The 22,515-nt window shown below is 39.7% G+C and overlaps 2 protein-coding genes across 2 annotated transcripts; both read left to right on the top strand.

The window, feature by feature from the left end:
- The first annotated feature begins 6,849 nt into the window (after positions 1-6,849).
- Positions 6,850-9,305, top strand: LOC132677790 (olfactory receptor 12D1-like). The gene has a single exon (XM_060629561.3). The coding sequence runs from the start codon at positions 6,850-6,852 to the stop codon at positions 7,798-7,800; it is 951 nt and encodes a 316-aa protein (XP_060485544.3). The 3' UTR covers positions 7,801-9,305.
- Positions 9,306-20,740: 11,435 nt separating this feature from the next.
- Positions 20,741-21,974, top strand: LOC144616305 (olfactory receptor 12D1-like). The gene has a single exon (XM_078446480.2). It carries the CDS (start codon positions 20,940-20,942, stop codon positions 21,891-21,893), a length of 954 nt encoding a protein of 317 aa, XP_078302606.2. The 5' UTR covers positions 20,741-20,939; the 3' UTR covers positions 21,894-21,974.
- The last annotated feature ends 541 nt before the right edge of the window (positions 21,975-22,515 follow it).

The raw sequence follows: 22,515 nt of genomic DNA, 5'->3' as shown, positions 1-22,515 counted from the left end.
TGCAAAAATCCTCAACAAGATATTAGCCAACCAGATCCAACAATACATTAAAAAAAATTATTCACCACAACCAAGTGGGATTTATACCTGGGATGCAGGGCTGGTTCAATATCCACAAAACAATTAACGAGATTCATCACATCAATAAAAGAAAGGACAAGAACCCTATGATCCTCTCAATAGATGCAGAGGAAGCATTTAACAAAATACAACATCCTTTCTTGATAAAAGCCCTCAAGAAAGTAGGGATAGAAAGATCATACCTCGAGATCATAAAAGCCGTATATGAACGACCCAACACTAATATCCTCAATGGGGAAAAACTGAGAGCTTCCCCCCTAAGGTCAGGGACAAGACAGGGATGTCCACTCTCGCCACTGTTACTCAACATAGTATTGGAAGTCTTAGCCTCTGCAATCAGACAACACAAAGAAATGAAAGGCATCCAAACCGACCAGGAGGAGGTCAAATTTTCATAGTAACCATCAAGACAGTATGGTACTGGCACAAGAACAGACACTCAGATCAATGGAACAGAATAGAGAACCCAGAAATGGACCCACAAACGTATGACCAACTAATCTTTGACAAAGCAGGAAAGAATATCCAATGGAATAAAGACAATCTCTTCAGCAAGTGGTGCTGGGAAAGCTGGACAGTGACATGCAGAAGAATGAACCTGGACATCTTTCTTACACCATACACAAAAATAAACTCAAAATGGATGAAAGACCTAAACGTAAGACAGGAAGCCATCAAAATCCTCAAGGAAAATGCAGGCAAAAACCTCTTTGATCATGGCCGCAGCAATTTCTTACTCAACACGTCTCCAGAGGCAAGGGAAACAAAAGCAAAAATGAACTACTGGGACCTCATCAAAATAAAAAGCTTCTGCACAGTGAAGGAAACAATCAGCAAAACTAAAAGGCAACCGACAGAATGGGAGAAGATATTTGCAAATGACATATCAGATAAAGGGTTAGTATCCAAAGTCTATAAAGAACTTACCAAACTCAACACCAAAAAAACCAAATAATCCAGTGAAGAAATGGGCAAAAGACATGAATAGACACTTCTCCAAGGAAGACATCCAGATGGCCAACGGACACAGGAAAAGATGCTTTACGTCACTCATCATCAGGGAAATACAAATCAAAACCATAATGAGATACCACCGCACACCTGTCAGAATGGCTAACATTAACAACTCAGGCAACAACAGATGTTGGTGAGGATGCGGAGAAAGAAGATCTCTTTTGCATTGTTGGTGGCAATGCAAGCTGGTGCGGCCATTCTGGAAAACAGCATGGAGGTTCCTCAAAAAACTAAAAATAGAACTACCCTACAACCCAGCAATTGCACTACTAGGCATTTATCCACGGGAAACAGGTGTGCTGTTTCAAAGGGACACATGCACCCCCATGTTCATAGCAGCACTATCAACAATAGCCAAAGTATGGAAAGAGCCCAAATGTCCATAGATGGATGAATGAATAAAGAAGATGTGGTATATATATATACACAATGAAGTATTACTCAGCAATCAAAAAGAATGAAATCCTGCCATTTGCAACTGTGTGGATAGAACTGGAGGGTATTATGCTAAGTGAAATTAGTCAGTCAGAGAAAGACAGATATCATATGACTTTGCTCATATGAGGACTTTAAGAGACAAAACATATGAACATAAGGGAAGGGAAATGAAAATAATATAAAAACAGGGAGGGGGACAAAACATAAGAGACTCATACATATGGAGTACAAACTGAGGGTTAATGGAGGGGTTATGGGAGGGGGGGTTGGCTAAATGGGTAAGGGCATTAAGGAATCTACTCCTGAAATCATTGTTGTACTATATGGTAATTAATTTGGATGTAATTTTAAAAAATAATAATAATAACATAAAAGCAAAAAAAAAAGAATTAATCTAATTCTATTTCATGTCAGGAGAAGGGAGGAGGCAGAAAGGAAAATGAAAGACAATTTTTTCCTTGATTTCTCTAAAGTATACGGGTAGTATATGTGAAATACAGAAAGAAACATACAAAAGTAAATTCTGGAATAAAATACATAAATGAATTCTGGAATGGCTTTGCAAAAAATAAAAATTAAAAAATTAATTAATCTTTGAAAAGCAGGAAAGAACATCCAATGGGGAAAACACAGTAACTTCAAAAAATGCTTTTTAGAAAATTGGACGGCTATACACAAGAGAAGGAAAGTAGGCCACATTCTTACACCATACACAAAAATAAATTCAAAAGGCATTAAAGACCTAAATATGAGGCCTGAAACCGTAAAGGTCCTAGAACAGAAGACAGGCAGTAATTATTCTGACATCAGCTGTAGCAGTTTCTTACTAGATATGTCTTCTGAGGCAAGGGAAATAAGAGAAAATATAAACTATTGGGACATCATCAAAATAAAAAGCTTCTGCACAGTAAAGAAAAAAAATCAACAAAACTAAAAGACAACCTATGGAATGGAAGAAGATATTTGAAAATGACATATCTGATAAAGGAATTGTGTCCAAAATATATAAAGAACTTACAAAACTCAACACCTAGGGATGCCTGTATAGCTCAGTTAGTTAAGTGCCAACTTCGACTCAGGTCATGATCTCGTGGTTCATGAGTTCAAGCCCCATGTCAGGCTTTGTGTTGACAGTTCAGAGCCTGGAGCCTGCTCGGATCCTGTGTCTCCTCTCCCTTCCCCTCCCCTGCTCTTGCTCTGTCTCTCTCTCTCAAAAATAAAAATAAACATTAAAAAAATTATAAAACTCAACACCCAAAACACATATAAAACAACCTAAAAATGGGCAGCAAATATGAACATACATTTCTCCAAAGAAGACATCCAGATGGCCAATAAACACATGGAAAGATGGTCAACACTACTCAAAATCAAGGAATACAAATCAAAACTACGATGAGATATGACTTCACATCTGTCAGAATGGCTAAAATTAATGACACAGGAAAAACAGATGTTGGCCAGGTTGCAGACAAAGAGAACCCTTTTGCACTGTTGGTGGGAATGCAAACTGGTGCAGCCACTCTGGGAAACAGTATGGAGTTTCCTCAAATAGTTAAAAATACAACTACCCTATTATCCAGTAATCACACTTTTATTCCAGAAATTTTTAAAAGCACTAATTCAAAGAAATACATGCACACCTATACTTATAGCCAACATTATTTACAAGAGCCAAATTATGGAAACAGCATCTTTCTGTAGTGGGTAGGCTTTTGTCTATTACACACCCTTTCACTACAATTTCACCTTTCAAGATTCCTGGCTTTACCCGAGTATCTCCTTTTAACTCATTACATGTGATGACCTTAGCTTTGTCTTCTATAAACAAAGTTGCCTAGAACATTGAAATCACTTGGGAAGTAATCAAAGGTCCTCATTTTTATATTTTATTTTTTAAATATAATTTATTGTCAAATTGGCTTGCATACAACACCCAGTTCTCATCCCAACAAGTGCCCTCCTCAATGCCCATCACCCACTTTTCCCTCTCCCCCACACCCCATCAACCCTCAGTTTGTTCTCTGTATTTAAGAATCTCTTATGGTTTGCCTCTCTCCTTCTCTGTTTGTAACTATTTTTCCCCCTTCCCATCCCCCATAGTCTTCTGTTAACTTTCTTAAGATCTACATATGAGTGAAAACATATGATATCTGTCTTTCTCTGACTGAATTATTTCACTTAGCATAATACCCTCCAGTTCCATCCACATTGCTGCAAATGGCATGATTTTATTCTTTCTCATTGCCATTGTATATATAAACCACATCGTCTTTATCCATTCATCAGTTGATGGACATTTAGACTCTTTCCATAATTTGGCTATTGTTGAAAGCACTGCTATAAACATTGGGGTACATGCGTTCCTATGAATCAGCACTCCTGTATCACTTGGGTAAATTCCTAGCAGTGCTATTGCTGGGTCATAGGGTAGTTCTATTTTTAATTTTTGAGGAATCTCCACACTGTTTTCCAGCTTCAAGACATTTTTAAAAAGAACATTCTATAAGATAAGAAGACCTAAAAGAAAACAATATTAATTAATATATAGTTTGTTCAATGGGGGAAAAGTGGAAGAATAGGTCATGTATAGGAGGGAACTTGGAATTTTATGGAGCTGGTATCACATTTGTGAAGAAAGGATCACTAGTGTGTCTGCAGAGACACAAAGTAGAGCCAGGGCTGGCTGATACTCTCACAGCATGTAAACAGTCTATAGTTCCATGTTGAATAACAGTGGTGAGAGTGGACATCCCTGCTGTGTACCCAACCTTAGGGGTACAGCTCACAGTTTTTCCACATTGAGAATGATATTAGCTGTGGGTCTTTTGTATATGGCCTTTATGATCTTGAGTTATGTTCTTCTGTCCCTACTTACTGGAGGTTTTTATCAAGAAAGAATGCTGTGTTTTCTCAAATGTTTTTCTTGCATCTATTGAGAGAACCATATGGTTCTTATTCTCTTTTCTCATTGTGGTGCACCACAGTGATTGATTTGCTAATATTGAACAAGCCCTGCATCCCAGGAATAAATCCCACTTGATTGTGGTGAATAATTCTTTTAATGTACTCTTGAATTCAATTAGCTGTATAGAGTTCAGAACTTTTGCGTCGATGTTCAAAAGGGATATTGCTCTGTGGTTCTCCTTTTTAGTGGGGTCTTTGTCTGCTTTTGGAATCAAGGTATTTCTGGCCTCATAGAATTAGTTTGGAAGTTTTCCTTCCATTTCTATTTTTTGGAACAGTTTCAAAACTATAGGTATTAATTCTTCCTTAAATGTCTGGTAGAATTCCCCTGGGAGGCCATTTGGCCCTGGACTCTTGTTTGTTTGGAGATTTTTGATTACTAATTCAATTTCTTTACCAACTATGAATCTGTTCAAACTTTCTATTTTTTCCTGTTTAAGTTTCAGTAGTCTATATGTTTCTATGAATTTATCCATCTCTTCCAGATTTCCCAAATTGTTGACATTAATTGCTCATAATATTCTCTTACCATTTTTTTGTATTTCTGTGGTGTTGGTTGTGATCTATCCTCTTTCATTCGTGATTTCATCTATTTGGGTTCTATTTTCTTTTGAGAAGACTGGCTAGGGGGTTATCAGTTTTGTTAATTCTTTCAAAAAATTTCCTAGTTTTGTTTATCTCTTCTACTATTATTTTGATTTCCATGTCATTTATTTCAGCTTTAATCTTTATTATTTCCCTCCTTCTGCTGGTTTTTGCCCTTTATTTGTTGTTCTTTTTCCAGCTTCTTTAGATGTAAGGTTAGGTTGTACATTTGAGACTTTTGTTCCTTCTTGAGGAAGATCTGAATTGCTATATACTTCCTTCTTATAACTGCTTTTGCTGCAGCCCAGAGGTTGGGGACTATGGCATTTTCATTTTCATTGGGAACAATGGAACTCAAGATAGTAACACCCAAGAGGAATTGTCTTGAATTGCAAGTATGGGAAAATACCCTGTTTATTCTCACAGCGATCATGCTCACACCCAGGGGACACTCTCTCCGTGTTTATATGTCTAAGGTCTGTGGCTCCTGAGAGGCAGGGAGAATTTCAGAAGGAGACAAAGACATTTCTGAACATGAAGAGCTCATGCTGCAATCCCAATATGAACAGTCACTTCAAATATCTTTCCTTCCATTTACAGCTGTTGGGAGTGTAAACCTGCAAAGCTGGGCAGGCTGTGAATCCGACAATCAGGTAAGAGAATGCCTAAAGACTCGGGCTGAGAGGACCCCATATTTTCTGTATGCTTGTTTATATGCAACTAAGTGCCCAGATCTAGAGCTGGTTTCCTATATTATGATGGATTCCTGATTGCATTTGTGGATTGTGAAGGCTCTTTATACACTTTTATTGCCATATCTCATTCACACCTCAGGAGGCCTGGTTCTCTAAATATTCCCCAGAGTAAATATGTAATCTCTCAGCATTAAAACTGCAGTGAAATAAATGACTGAGTAAGGACAAGTCTGATTAGAAATTGTCTTTAAATGTTAGAAAAAGGTTTCTTCCTCAAATGAATTTTTGATCCAATTTTGTTTGGTGAGTCAGAGAACCCAAAATGATATCTGCCATAGCATTTGTATCTTACACAGGAGAGGTAGGATTAACAGTGTGAAAAAATACTGTCAAAGAAAGCTAGTCTGACCTGCATGAAGCCAGCCTTTTACAGATGTACAGCACAGATCAGGTATGTTCTCTAAATTCCTTCAACTCTACAGCCTAGAATCCCCCAGGCTATGGAGAAGTACTGCCTCATCAACCCACTCCTTTATTCCTCTCACATCAAATCTTTCTATTCTCCTCTCAGGGATTTCCCAAGCTTAGAAAAAAATCCCCTTTTTGTAGGAGGCACTCCATGTCTGCATCGCCATTCAGATTTCCTTCCATTGTTTTCATTCTCTCCTTGTCTATGTTCCTTAATTAAAAACCCTTCAGGGGCTTTCTTACAAGGTCTGGAGGTAGCAGTCTGGACGCCCATTAAAGTTTTATCAGACGGTAGATGTGCACAGCCAGAGAAGATGGTAGGTTGGCTACGTGCTCTGAGTCTCTGGGAGAAAGAAACATATTAATGACAATCAAATAAGGGGAAAAAATGGCGGACCAATGTCCCATAACCAACAGTTCACCATAATATCTAATAGTCTAATGAGGCAAATCCTATAAAAGGAACGATGTTGAAACTGTGTAAAACAATAATGCTCAACCTCAAGGTAGCATTGTGTAGACAGGAAAATCCTCAGCTGCAAAGTCTCTGATTCTCAACAGGGGTACGCTCCATAGAGTAATTCATCCTTTCTCTTAAGCGATGCTGAATCAAACCTCAGTCACTGCATTTCTCCTCCTGGGAGTCACAGACATCCAAGCACTGCAGCCTTATCTCTTCGTGGTTTTCCTTGCAATTTACGTGGTCATTGTGGTTGGCAATGGAGCAGTCGTCCTGGTTGTCATCTCTGATCCAAGACTCCATTTACCCATGTATTTCTTCCTGGGAAATCTGTCGTGTCTAGATATCTGCTACTCCACGGTGACACTGCCAAAGATGCTGGAGAACTTCTTCTCTACACACAAGGCAATTTCCTTCTTGGGATGCATAACCCAGCTTCACTTCTTCCACTTCCTGGGCAGCACGGAGGCCATGCTGTTGGCCGTGATGGCCTTTGACCGCTTTGTGGCCATCTGCAGGCCACTGCATTACTCTGTCATCATGAATTACCAGCTCTGTACCCAGATGGCTGTCACAGTCTGGACCATTGGTTTTTTCCATGCCCTGTTGCACTCCATGATGACCTCTCGCTTGAACTTCTGTGGTTCTCATCAGATCCATCACTTCTTCTGTGATGTCAAGCCTTTGCTGGAGTTGGCCTGCGGGAACACGGAGCTCAACCAGTGGCTTCTCAACACGGTTACCGGGACCATTGCCATGGGCCCCTTCTTCCTAACACTTCTCTCCTACTTCACCATAATCATCTCTCTTTTCTCCAAGACCCACTCCTGTAGTGCGCTCCACAAAGCACTGTCCACGTGTGCCTCTCACTTCATGGTGGTCATTGTTTTCTATGCTCCTGTTGTCTTTACTTACATATCTCTTGCCTCAGGCAGCTCCATGCAGGACCAGGTCGCTGCCATCATGTACACTGTGGTCACTCCTATGCTGAACCCACTGATCTATACACTGAGGAACAAGGACGTGAAGGCTGCCTTGAATAGGATCTTCAGAAGGAGGGATGACCTGAGCAAATTCAGAGCACACTTCTAAGAAAGGAATCAACAGGAGATGATAAAGTTGGTGTGTGAGGTTAGACTGCTTCTCAGATCATGTACAATATGTGTAATAGGTGGAGCTGTCCAAAGATAAATGAGAAAGTCCATCCTGATTGTGTTAAATAAAGCATTCCTAGGTACCATAATGGAAACATGAACCCAATGGACACCAGCCATAGAATCCTAATGTTCAATTTGTGTTCAGGATATGAGTTCATAAAAATGATTTTAATGTATTTTTATGGATTCTCTAATGACATCAGGGATAGAAATATGCCTATATACTCATATATTAGGTACATGAATGCTACTTATGGCTCTTTGTGTGGCCCATCTACTTAACATATTTTATGTGAGAAAAAAAAAATTCTTATATTGTTACATTTTGAGGATGAATTTTGAGCCACATTTACTGAATAGGATAAGAAATGGTAATTCTCAGGGGCACCTGGGTGGCTCAGTTGGTTAAGCCTCCGACTTCAGATCTGGTCATGATCTCACAGTTTGTGAGTTCAAGGCCTGCGTCGGGCTCTGTGCTAACAGCTCAGAGCCTGGTGCCTGCTGCGAACTCTGTGTGTGTGTGTGTGTGTGTGTGTGTGTGTGTGTGTGTGTGTCTCTTTCTTCCCCTCCCTTGCTCGCACCTTGTCTTTCTTTCTCTCAAAAATAAATAAACATTAAAAAAATTTTTTTAAAGAAATGGTAATTCACAAATGAGTTAAAGGAATTTTTAGTCAGTATGTATCTCCCTAAGCAGGAGGCAAGTAAGTGATTAAAACAAATGATTTAAGCACTAATAAACATGGACAAATTAGCCAATGTTTATCTAATGAGTTTTGGAAACGTTATCTCTAGAGATGTCTTAAAGTCAACTGGAAAAACTGTAATTGAATACTGTTAAATATTACCGAAAGTGGAGACGGACTGGAAAAAAAATCTCAAAATCCCTCCCTAGCTAATCAGTATATTATTTTTCCCTCAATCTTTGGACACAAGAAATGATGAGTTTCAAAAACCTACCTATTTTTCTATTTTATTTTCCTATTTCTATGCTTTCTTCATAGATGATAAATGATACCATACATTGTAACACTGGGGAAAAGTTCAGAATTCATCAAAATGTTGTCTGTTTTCCCTACTTGTCACCAAACCCATACATAGTGAAAGATACTATGTCATAATTGTATGAATTGAGGCATTTCTGGAGCTAATGTCAGGAAGCACTATATTCCCTACTTTCTAAGTCTTGGGAGTGGATACTGGGCCTGAAGGATGGCAGGGGCAGCATTTTTGACTAGAGATGCAGATAAAGACTATGACAGGCCTTTATGAGCTCAGGGACTGACTGTTCAAATTCTCTGCATCCACTTTTGTGAACACAAACAATGTGGTTTGATCTCATCCACTGTTTTTGGTCCCCCAATTCTACTTTTGTTTATAAAAAAAAAGTAAAATGTGTCTGTGGAGAAGGCATCTTCTACCCTGAACTGTCTCAGCCCCTCATTTCTGTTGATCAGAATTGTTTACAAAATCCAAGCTCCACACAGGCCATGAACGAGAGAAGAACACATCATTATCTGGTTTGCTACTGCTGCCTAACACACTAGCATCCCCAAACACAGAAGCTGAAGACACCTATACCAGTCAATTGCATTCTTCTGAGGCTCAGGAACTGGGAAGAACAGAGCAGGGCAGGGCTGGTTCTCCTCGATCATGCTTGTGCCGTGGCTGAGCTGACGTGAGCATCCTCGCGTGGAAGAGCTGAGAGCTGGCAAAGTCTCTGTCTGGGTCTCCCTTGGTCCGCTCTCTCCATGTGGCTGTTCTGTGCTTTTGCAGCATGGAGGCCTCAGGCTTGACACTCTACGGGGGGGCCAACAGACCACGGCAAAAGCTGCCAGTCATCTCTCCAACAAACCCAAGAACCAGTATTGACGTCACCTCTGTCACCTTGGACAAAATAGACACAGGCCAACCAAACTTCAGAAAGAGGAAATCCCCACCTTTAACTGGAAAGAATATCAAAAAATTTTGTGGACATCCTTAATCCACCATAGTCCCAACTCTGTCTACCAATAATTAACATTGTCCCCACATACTTTCTCTCCCTCCGAATGATCTTAAAATCTCTTCCCATTACAACATCAGTCAGAATCTACATCTTTTCACCTACACTGGGTCAAGGTATACACGGGGCTTGTTGGGTACAGTTCCTCAAATATGGTTCTTTTTGATCTAAAGAACTTCAAATTAAAGGATCAATTTATCTGCCCTAGGTAGAGACAGACATAGATTTAGGTATATTATAGAATACTTTTCAGTTGTGCAAAAAAGAGGAAGTGCTGGCATTTGTGACAATGTGGACAGACCTTCAGGGTATAATGCAAATGAAATAAGTCAGTCAGAGAAAGATAAATACCATATCTTTCACTTATATGTGGAATCTGAAAACACAAAATAAAGAAAAACAAACAAACAGACAGACAGACAGACACATAAACAAAGAGAACAAACTGGTGTTTGCCAGAGGGCAGGGAGGTGGGTGGAAGGGTGCAATAGGAGAAGGGGATTAAGGGATACAAACTCCCAATTATAGAGAAAATAAATCACAGAGATTTAAAGTACAGTAGAAGGAATACAGCCAACAATATTATAATAACTTCATATGGTGACATATAGTAACTGCAATAATCGTGGTAGGAAATTCCATAATGCATATATATGTTGAATCACAGTGTGATTTCACAGCATGAAAGGTATGAGGTACATAGAAGTGAATTGGGGGAGAAAAAAAAGGCAGTTCCTCGGAGGTAGGGGAGCCCATTCCGGGGAGAGACAAAGGGGAGAGAAAGTGAGAGGGGTTGAAAAGGTGTTGCATTGAGGTCGTACCAGAAGAAAACCTCTCTGGATACACACTGGGGAGTGAGAAGTACTGAGTGTCCCGTTTGTTTGTTTGTTTGTTTGTTTGTTTGTTTGTTTGTTTGTTTGTTTTACAGTATGTGGAGCTCAAATTCTGAAATTTTGGAAGTGGGTGACTTTCTCAGGAGAGGAATTGTGGTGTGTGCTCCTGGGGAGAAGGGAGTGGGCCCGGAGTGCATAGTGTGGTGTAGCAATCTCTGGGGTGAACCAGAAGAGAACAGTCCCCTTCCTGGAGTGCTTGAGAAGAGGGTATATTGCCTCATCAGGGAAAAAGACCCTGCAAGTGCCAGTAAAAAGTCTTTCATCAGCAGGGGACAGAGACTCACCCAGAAGGAATATAACCTTTTCTGCATTTAGCGGTGCTATACCACAGATTCCGTGCAATGCACAGTTGTAGGACAGTTTTTCAGGGACAAAGGACTTCACATAGCATGGAGAGTCTCTACTCCAAGGTAGAGAAGCAGGTCCATGCAGTGCAAGGTCCTTTAAAACTTCAAATTGTGAATCCCAGCTTTGCACCAAAGAACGCACGAAAGCTCTGGTGTAGGGTGAGCTATTGGCCCTCGTTATTATGTGAACGCTGGCTGAACAGCAGGGGTCGACATCCCCAATCCAAGGAAGAGAGATTGGGTTGGGCCATTTTCCCCCAAACACCAAAATGGTGGCACTTCAGAGAGCATCACAACGACCCCCAGTGCAGGCAGGACCTGCTTAGACAAAACCCCATCCCTTTGTGCCTGGCAACTGTTTATTCACTGGGGCAGGGCAGACTGAGTCATCAGGCCTCTCCTTCAGACCAACACGGCCACACCTCACATGCACCAAGTAAACTAAAAAGACAATGCATCAAAATGACACCTGCAGTTCTCCCGGAGACAGAACCATGCTTACATTTTGTTCTTTTTTTTTTTTTTTTTTTTTTTCAATTCTTCTTTTTTACTTCTGTAATCAGCCTCATAATTTCTTGTCTTTTTTTTTTCAATTTCTTTTCTACTTTTTGGGGACCTCAGGCTTCATTACTCTTTTCTATTTCTTTCTTCTCTCTCTCTCTCTCTCTCTCTCTCTCTCTCTCTCTCTTTTTCTTTTCATTGTCTTTGAAATCAACCTTATAGGTTTTTTTTGATTCTCTGGGGGTTTTCTTGTTGCCTTTCTTATTCTCTTTTTTAGGGGACCAGCATTTTTTCCCTTTATCCAGGCCCACCTAGTTAAAGCTCCAAACACTCCCCACAGCAAGCAAGGAGGAGCTCTGCAGAGAACTGACCAGTGGGAAAGAGTAGCCAAAACGCAACAGCAGAAGGCATACAGCATACACCAGAAACACTCTCTGAAGTGCGAGGCCCTAGACAGCATATGACCCCTTTTTACTATTGCACTACTCTCAGGTGCAGGAAACATAACAAAGCTTTTAAAACACATGAGACAGAAATTTAGCCAAAAGGACAAGAGGGAGGAATTCTCCCCAAAAGAAAGGTCAAGAGTAAGTCACAGTCATTAACTTGCTCAAAACAGATATAAGCAATAGATCTGAACAAGAATTTAAAACACTCATATGACTACTAGCTGGTCTTGAGTAAAGCATAAAAGACACCAGAGAAACACTTGCTGCAGAGACCAAAGACCTAAGACTAGTCAGGATGAAATAAAAAATGCTATAACTGACAGGCAATACTGACTAGATACAGTCACCATGAGGACTGAAAGAGCAGAGCAGACACAGGTGATACAGAATATAAAATTATGGAAAACAATGAAACTGAAATGAAGAGGAAAGGAAACTATTAGATCATGAGGGAAGACTTAGAGAACTTAGTGATTTCATGAAATAAAACAATATCCATATCTTACAGGTCTCGTTAGAAGAGCAGAAAAAGGGGACAGAAAATTTATTTGAACAGATTATAGCTGAGAAGGGAGTGGCAGGAAATATTCAATGTGCTGAATAAGAAAAATATGCAGCCAAGAATTCTTTATCCAGCAAGGCTGTCATTCAAAATAGGAGAGAGAGTTTCCCAGACAAAAAAGATAATAATAATAATAATGATGATGATGATGATAAGGGAGTTTGTGACCACTAAAACTGCCCTAAAAGAATTTTTAAAAGGTCTTTCTGAGTGGAAAAAAAGAAGAGGAAAAAAAAAAAGACCAAAACAACAAAGACTACAACAGACAGAAAACATCACCAGAAACACCAACTCTACAGGTAACACAGTGGCACTAAATTCATATCTTTCTATAATCAATCTGCATGTAAATGGACTAAATACTCCAATTAAAGACATAGAATGGATTAAAAAAAAAAAAACAAGATGCATCTATATGCTGTCTACAAGAGACTCACTTTATAACTAAGGACATCTGCACATTGAAAGTGAGGGGATGGAGAACCATCCATCATGTTAATGGACATCAAAGGAAAGCTGGAATAGTCAAACCTATATCAGACAAACCAGACTTTAATTTTTTTTAATGTTTCTATATTTATTTTGAGGGAGAGAGAGCACAAGCAGAGGGGTGGGGCAGAGAGACGGGGGAGACACAATCTGAAGCAGGCTCCAGGCTTTGAGCTGTCAGCACAGAGCCCAGTGTGGGGTTCAAACCCACGGACTGTAAGATCATGACCCCAGCTGAAGTCAGATGCCCAATCAACTGGGCCACCCAGGAGCCTAAAACAAACAAGATTTTAAAACAACTGTAACAAGAGATGAAGAAGGGCAATAGATCATAATTAAGGGGACTATCCAGCAAGAAGATCTGACAATTATAAATATTTATGTCTCCAACTTGGTACACCTAAATATATAAATCAATTAATCACAAACATAAAGAAACTCATTGATAATAATACGAAAATGTAGGGACCTTAATACCACACTTACATCAATGGACAGAATATCTAAGCAGATAACCAACAAAGAAACAATGCCTTTGAATGACCTATTGAGCCAGATGGACTTAACATATATAATCAGAACATTTCATCCTAAAGCAGCAGAATACAATTCTTCTCAAGGGCACATGGATAGATGACATACTGGGTCACAAATCAGCCCTCAACAGGTATAAAAAGATCAAGATCATACCATGCATTTTTTAAGAACACAGTGCTATGAAACTTGAGATCAACCACAAGTAAAAAATTGGAAACAAGCCCTCAAATACATGGAGGTTAAACAACATTCCACTAAAGAATGAATAGGTTACTTAGGAAATTAAAGAAGAAATTTAAAAAATACGTGGTAGCATATGAAAATGAAAACACAACAGTCCAAATTCTTGGGATACATCAAAGGCAGTCCTAAGAGGAAAGTATACTGCAATTCAGGCCCATATCAAGAAGAAACAAAGGTTCCAAATACACAACCTAACATTAAATATAAAGGAGCTAGAAAAGGAGCAGCAAATAAAGCCTAAAGCCAGCAGGAAAAGGGAACAATAAAGATTAGAGCATAGGGGCGCCTGGGTGGCGCAGTCGGTTAAGCGTCCGACTTCAGCCAGGTCACGATCTCGCGGTCCGTGAGTTCGAGCCCCGCGTCAGGCTCTGGGCTGATGGCTCGGAGCCTGGAGCCTGTTTCCGATTCTGTGTCTCCCTCTCTCTCTCTGCCCCTCCCCCGTTCATGCTCTGTCTCTCTCTGTCCCAAAAATAAATTAAAAAAAAAAAAAAAAAAAAAAACGTTGAAAAAAAAGATTAGAGCATAAATGAATGATACACAACAAATAAAAGAAATAGTAGAACAAATCAATGAAACTAAGTGCAGGTTCTTTAAAAGAATTTTAAAAATTGATAAACCCCTAGCAACACTTATCAAAAAGAAAAAAGGGAGAAAATCCAAATAGATAAAATCATGAATAAAAGAGGAGAGATCACAACCAACACCACAGAAATACAAGAAATTAGAATAATATGAAAATTTAGATGCCAACAAACTAGGCAGTCTGGAAGAAATGGAAATGAATTTCTAGAAAATGATGCAACACCAAAACTCAAACAGGAAGTAATAGAAAACCTTACCATAACAAGTAAAGAAGTTGAATTGGTTATTAAAAATCTCCCAACAAACAAGAGTCGTGGGCCAGATGGCTTCCTGGGGTATTATTACCAGACAGTCAAAAAATAGTTCATACCTATTCTGCTCAAACTGTTACAAATATAGAAATGGAAGAAAAGCTTCCAAACTCATTCTATGAGGCCAGCATTACCTTGATTCAAAAATCAGACGAAGACCCCACTAAAAAATAGAATTATAGGCCAATACCCCTGATGAAACTGTATGCAAAAATTTTCAAGATACTAGCAAATCAATTCCAACAGACCATCAAAAGAATTATTCATCATAATCAAGTAGGGTTTATTCCTGGTAAGCAGGGATGGTTCAATATTTGCAAATCTACACCACATTAATAAAAGCAAGGAAAAGAATCATATGATCTTTTCAATAGATGCAGAAAAAGCATTTGACAAATACAGCATCTTTCTTGATTAAAAAAAAAAAAAAAAACACCTCAAGAAAGTAGGGATACAAGGAACATACCTCAACAACATAAAAGGCAATATAGCAAAGACCTAGATCTAATATCATCCTCATAGGGGAAAAGTTCTCCAGATGAGAAACATGACAGGTATGTTCACTCTCACCATTGGTGTTCAAAAATGTACTGGAAATCCTAACCTCAGCAATCAGGCAACAAAAAGAAATAAAAGGCATCCAAATCAGCAATGAAGAAGTCAACTTTCACTCTTTGCAAATGACATGATACTCTACTTGGAAAACCCTAAAGACTCCACCAAAAAACTGCTAGAACTGATACGTTAATTCAGCAAAATCGCAGGATATAAAATCAATGTACATAAACTGGTTGTATTTCTAAACACCAATGGTGAAGAAGCAGAAAGAGAAAGTAAGAAATTGATCCCATTGCCAATTGCACAAAACCCATGAGATGCAGAGGAATAACCTAACCAAAGAGGTACAAGATGTGTATGCTGAAAACTATAGAAGCTTATGAAAAATTGAAAACACAAATAAGTGGAAAACATTCCTTGTTCGTAGATTGGAAGAACAAATATTGTTAAAATGTCAATACTGCCCAAAGCAAGCTACACAGTCAATGAAATCCCTATCAATATAACACTAGAATTCTTCACAGAGCTAGAACAATCTTAAAATTTGTATCAAACCAGAAAAGACCCCAAATAGCCAAAGAAATGTTAAAAAAAGAAACCAAAGCTGGAAGCTTCACAATTCCAGACTTCAAGCTATATTACAAAACAGTAATCATCAAAAAAGTTTGGTACTGGCACAAGAACAGACACATAGATCAATGGAACAGAATAGAGAACCCAGAAATGGACCAACAAGTATATGATCAACTTTTCTTGACAAAACAGGAAAGAATATCCAATGGAAAAAGAGACAGTCTCTACAACAAATGGTGTTGGGAAAACGAGACGTGATAGACAGAAGAATGAAACTGGACCACTTTCTTACATCATAATCAAAAGTATTTCAGAAATCCTAAAAAACCTAAAAGTGAGTCAGGAAACCACCAAAATCCTAGAGGAGAAAATATAAAGGAACTCTTTGGCATCAGCCACAACAGCTTCCTACTCGACATGTCTCCAGAGGTTGGGATCTCATCAAGATAAAAGGCTTCTTCACAGCAAAGGAAACAATCAATAAAACTGAAAGGCAAATGATGAAATGGGAGAAGACATTTGCAAATGACATATCAGATAAAGGGCAAGTATCCAAAATCTATAAACAACTTACCAAACTCAACACCACCCAAAAAAACAAATAATCCAGTGAAGAAATGGGCAAAAGACATGAACAGACACGTTTCAAAAGACATCCAGATGACTAACAGACACATGAAAAGATGCTCAACATCATCATCAGAGAAATACAAATCGAAACCACAATGAGATACCACCTCACACCTGTCAGAATGGCTAAAATTAACAACTCAGGAAATGACAGATGTTGGCAAGGATGCCGAGAAAGGGGAAACACTTATGCATGTTAGTGGAAACGAAAAATGGTGAAGCCACTCTGGAAGAGAGTATGGGGGTTCCTCAAAAAATTAGAAATAGAACTACCCAGCAATTACACTGCTAGGTATTAACCCAAAGGATACAAAAATGCTGATTCAAAGGGGCCCGTGCACCCCAACAGTTACAGCACCACTATTGACAATAGCCAAATTATGGAAAGAACCCAAATGTCCATCAATTTTGAATGGGTAAAGAAGATGTGGTTTATATATACAATAGAATACTACTCGATGATCAAAAAGAATGAAACTTTGCCACTTGCAACAATGTGGATGAAACTGGAGTATATTACGCTAAGCAAATCAGAGAAATACATACACCATATCATCTGACTTATATGTGGAATTTAAGAAACAAAACAGGTGAGCATAGGGGAAGGAAAGGAAAAATAAGGAGGAATGCGTGGGTGGCTCAGTTGATTGGGCATCCGACTTCAGCTCAGATCATGATCTCATAGCTCCTGAGTTCAAGCCCCACATCAGAGTCTCTACTGTCAGCACAGTCACTGCTTTGGACCCTCTGTCTCCTTCACTCTCTCTCACTCTCTCTCTCTCTCTATCTCTCTGCTGCTCCCCAGCTCATTCTCTCTCTCTCTCTCAAATAAATAAGTAAGCTTTAAAAAAAGAGAGAGGGAAACAATTCATAAGAGACTCTTATATACAGAAAACAAACTGAGGGCTGTTGGAAGGGAGCTTTGTAAGGGGGTTGGCTATAATGGGTGGTGGGCATCAAGGAGGACACTTGTTGGGATGAGCACTGGATGTTGTATGTAAGTGATGAATCACTAGGTTCTACTCCTCAAACCAATACCACAATGTATGTTAACTAACTTGAATTTAAATGAATACATTAAAATACCAAAAAAAAAAAAAAACTTACTGAGAATTTCAAGATGATAAAAAAGCTTTAAATGAGGTGCACAGCCCTGTGTGGGGGCTCCAGTCACATGCACATGAAGCTGACCATATAATAAAAGAATATTGAAGACAATTTCATTTTGACTCGAGAAGAAAAATGACTTATAAACAAGACCTCAGAGAGACAAAACATAAAGAGAAAATGTACCGGTCATGACTTCATCAAAATATCATATTTCTAGACATCTGTGGGAACTGTAGATAAAATTGATGCGGGTGGTATTTTGAAAGGATGGAGACCACACTGCAGTTAGCTGTAGAACGGGACCCTTAGTTTGAACACGAGTCGCACAATTTATTGTAAAGCAGGAACATTTAATGGCAGTGAAATAAGCTGACAGTACACTCTGAGCATTTTCTCCACACGCAAGTGTCAACAATGTGAGACAAGGGAAGCATTCATAAACTGCACGGTGGTGGTCATTCCAATACATACATGGAAGTAAAATCACACCGTACACTTGAAACATATACAACTGTACTTGTCAATGATTCCTCAGTAACACTGAGGGGGAAACAGAAAAATTACATAAATCCTTTGAGCTCCTGTTATATTGAAAAGTAAATGTGATATCAGTACATCCCTCACTGAATGTTTGGAAAAATTAAATGATCATTTCATGTAAGAAACTCAAAACAATAGCTTCCACAATTAGAACATGATAAATGTTATTTCCATTCTATTTTTAACATATGCTTGAATGAGGAATATTTTTAAGTTTTTTTTTTTTTTTTTTTTTTATATTGAGAGACAGAGAAAGAATGTGAGCACAGGAAGGGGAGAGAATGAGGAGAGAGCAAGAATCCAAAGCAGGCTTCCTGTGTGGGCCCAGAACCCAATGTCAGGCTCCATCTCACAAACCATGAGTAAGCTACCTGAGCCAAAATCAACAGTTGGCTGGTTATCTGAATGGCCCACCAAAGTACGCCCTGAAAGAGGAATTTTTATCGTCATAAATATATAATGCATTCGTGCAAAGCAACAATAATGGATCTCAACACAAAGATGGACAGGGTACATGGTGTTTATAACTGTTATAAGAAAGTTTGCATGGATGTCAGATTGCATATATTCCTGGGATGAGGCTCACAGAATATTCTCACATAAAGGTTGCAGCAACAAGAGAGGATACACAAGGAGAGACCAGCCTCATTCCTTAGAGAAAGATGTGAGCCTTAGGATGTCTATTTTAAACAAATTTAACGCTATTACCAACAATGAAGAATCTAATTTGGAATAAATAAAAGCAATCCTACTTCTCCTTGTTCCTCTGTCTTGTTTTCCACAGGACCATAGTAAAAATTATGTAGAATGTTAAAGATTATCATCATCTGTACAGGTCAATGGAACATAACTGGCCTCCATTACTTCCAAACATTACCAAATTTCTTTCATTTTCTCACAAAGTTTTTCAGGGAAGTACCCATGATGAAAAAGGAAGAAAATGTAATTGCACTAAGAAAACAGAGGAGGCCCCTGACAATTGTGCTGTCCACAATTCTGCAAATAAGGAGGAAAAAGAAAAAAGAAAAATTTACGTCAGTGGGGAAAACAAAAAAAAGATGGAACTCAAGATAGCAACACCCAAGAGGAATTGTCTTGAATTGCAAGTATGGGAAAATACCCTGTTTATTCTCACAGCGATCATGCTCACACCCAGGGGACACTCTCTCCGTGTTTATATGCCTAAGGTCTGTGGCTCCTGAGAGGCAGGAAGAATGTCAGAAGGAGACAAAGACGTTTCTGAACATGAAGAGCTCATGCTGCAGTCTCAATACAAACAGTCACTTCAAATATCTTCCTGCCATTCTCAGCTGTTGAGAGTGTAAACCTGAGAAGCTGGGCAGGCTGTGAATCCGACAATCAGGTAAGAGAATGACTTAGGACTCGGGCTGAGAGGACCCCATATTTTCTGCATGCTTGTTTACATGCAAGTAAGCGCCCGATCTAGAGCTGGTTTCCTATTTTATGATGGATTCCTGATTGCATTTGTGGATTGGGAAGGCTCTTCATACACTTTTATTGCCATATCTCATTCTCAACTCAGCAGGCCTGGTTCTCTAAATATTCTCCAGAGTAAATATGTAATCTCTCAGCATTAAAACTGCAGTGAAATAAATGACTGAGTAAGGACAAGTCTGATTAGAAATTGTCTTTAAATGTTAGAAAAAGGTTTCTTCCCCAAATGAATTTTTGATCCAATTTTGTTTGGTGAGTCAGAGAACCCAAAATGATATTTGCCATAGCATTTGTATCTTACACAGGAGAGGTAGGATTAACAGTGTGCAAAACATACTGTCAAAGAAAGCTACTCTGACCTACATGAAGCCAGCCTTTTACAGAGGTACAGCACAGATCGGGTATGTTCTCTAAATTTTCTCCAGCTCTAAGGACTAGAAACCCCTTCAGGCTATGGAGAAATACTTCCTGATCAACCCACTCCTTTATTCCTCTCACATTAAATCTTTCTATTCTCCTCTCAGGGATTTCCCAAACTTAGAAAGATGTGCCTTTTTAAAAATGTTTACTTATTTTTGAGACAGAGCAGGAGGGAGACAGAGTATGAGGGAGAGAGAGAGAGAGAGAGACACAGAATCTGAAGCAGGCTCCAGGCTTTGAGCTGTCAGCACAGAGCCCCACATGGGACTTGAACTCACAAGCCATGAGATCATGACCTGACCAAAGTTGGATCCCAACCAACTGAGCCACCCAGGCGCCCAAGATTTGCCTTTTTACAAGAGGCAATCCCACACCTGGATATTAATTCAGACCTCCTTGCATTGGTGTCATTCTTCCCTTGTCTATTTTTCTTAATTAAAAATCCTTCAGGTGCTTTCTTACAATGCCTGGATACAGCAGTCTGGGCAAGTAGTTAATTAGAGTTCATTAGAACCCCCATTAGAGTTCATTAAGGAGATGAGAGGACACTTGTATCAGAAGGTAGATGTGCACAGCCAGAGAAGATGGTAGGTTGGCTACGTGCTCTGAGTCTCTGGGAGAAAGAAACATATTAATGACAAATCAAATGAGGGGGAAAAATGGTGGACCAATGGCCCATAACCAACAGTTCACCTTAATATCTAATAGTCTAATGAGGCAAATCCTATAAAAGGTCTGATGTGGGAACTGTGTAAAACAACAATGCTCTCCCTCAAAGTACCATTGTGTAGACGGGAAAATCCTCCACTACAAAGTCTCTGATTCTCAACAGGGGTACGCTCCAGAGAGTAATTCATCCTTTCTCTTAAGCGATGCTGAATCAAACCTCAGTCACTGCATTTCTCCTCCTGGGAGTCACAGACATCCAAGCACTGCAGCCTTATCTCTTCGTGGTTTTCCTTGCAATTTACGTGGTCAGTGTGGTTGGCAATGGAGCAGTCGTCCTGGTTGTCGTCTCTGATCCAAGACTCCATTTACCCATGTATTTCTTCCTGGGAAATCTGTCGTGTCTAGATATCTGCTACTCCACGGTGACACTGCCAAAGATGCTGGAGAACTTCTTCTCTACACACAAGGCAATTTCCTTCTTGGGATGCATAACCCAGCTTCACTTCTTCCACTTCCTGGGCAGCACGGAGGCCATGCTGTTGGCCGTGATGGCCTTTGACCGCTTTGTGGCCATCTGCAGGCCACTGCATTACTCTGTCATCATGAATTACCAGCTCTGTACCCAGATGGCTGTCACAGTCTGGACCATTGGTTTTTTCCATGCCCTGTTGCACTCCATGATGACCTCTCGCTTGAACTTCTGTGGTTCTCATCAGATCCATCACTTCTTCTGTGATGTCAAGCCTTTGCTGGAGTTGGCCTGCGGGAACACGGAGCTCAACCAGTGGCTTCTCAACACGGTTACCGGGACCATTGCCATGGGCCCCTTCTTCCTAACACTTCTCTCCTACTTCTCCATAATCATCTCTCTTTTCTCCAAGACCCACTCCTGTAGTGCGCTCCGCAAAGCACTGTCCACGTGTGCCTCTCACTTCATGGTGGTCATTCTTCTCTATGCTCCTGTTATCTTCACTTACATATCTCCTACCTCAGGCAGCTCCATGGACCAGGACCAGGTCGCTGCCATCATGTACACTGTGGTCACTCCTATGCTGAACCCACTGATCTATACACTGAGGAACAAGGACGTGAAGGCTGCCTTGAGTAGTGTCTTCAGTAGGAGGGGCGACCTGAACACATCTAGAGCACACTTCTAAGACAGGAAGCAATAGGCGATGATAAAGTTGGTGTGTGAGGTTAGACTGCTTCTCAGATCATGTACAATATGTATAACAGGTCGAGCTGTCCAAAGAAAAGATAAATGGGAAGTCCAGCCTGATTGTGTTAACCAAAGCATGACTAGGTAACATAATGGAAACATGAACCCATCGGACACCAACCATGGAATCCTAATGTTCAATTTGTGTTTGGAATATCAGTTAATGAAACTTATTTTTTTTATGTATTCTTATGGATTCTCTAAAGAAGTCAGGAATAGAAATATGCCTATATTAACTGTATGTCAGTACACAAATACTACCCAGGGATGTTTATCTTTTTTTCTTTTTAAGTTTTTATATATACTGAGAGAGAGACAGAGAGAGAGACACAGAGCTTGAGGAGGGGAGAGGCAATGAGGCGGAGACAGAATCTGAAGCATGCTACAGGCTCTGAGTTGTCAGCACAGAGCCTGATGCGGGGCTTGAACATAGGAACAGTGGGATCATGACCTGAGTGGAAGTCAGAGTCTTAATGGATTGAACCACCCAGGTGCCCCAGGGCTATTTATCTTTGTGGTCCTTCTCAGTTAATGTATTTAAATGTGAGCAATAAAATTCT

Source organism: Panthera onca, chromosome B2, assembly GCF_046562875.1.
Source record: "Panthera onca isolate mPanOnc1 chromosome B2, mPanOnc1 haplotype 2, whole genome shotgun sequence".
In the NCBI taxonomy this organism is placed as follows: Eukaryota; Metazoa; Chordata; class Mammalia; order Carnivora; family Felidae; genus Panthera; species Panthera onca.
Note: the sequence above shows the minus strand (reverse complement) of the source record. Positions and strands in the feature narration are given on the sequence as shown.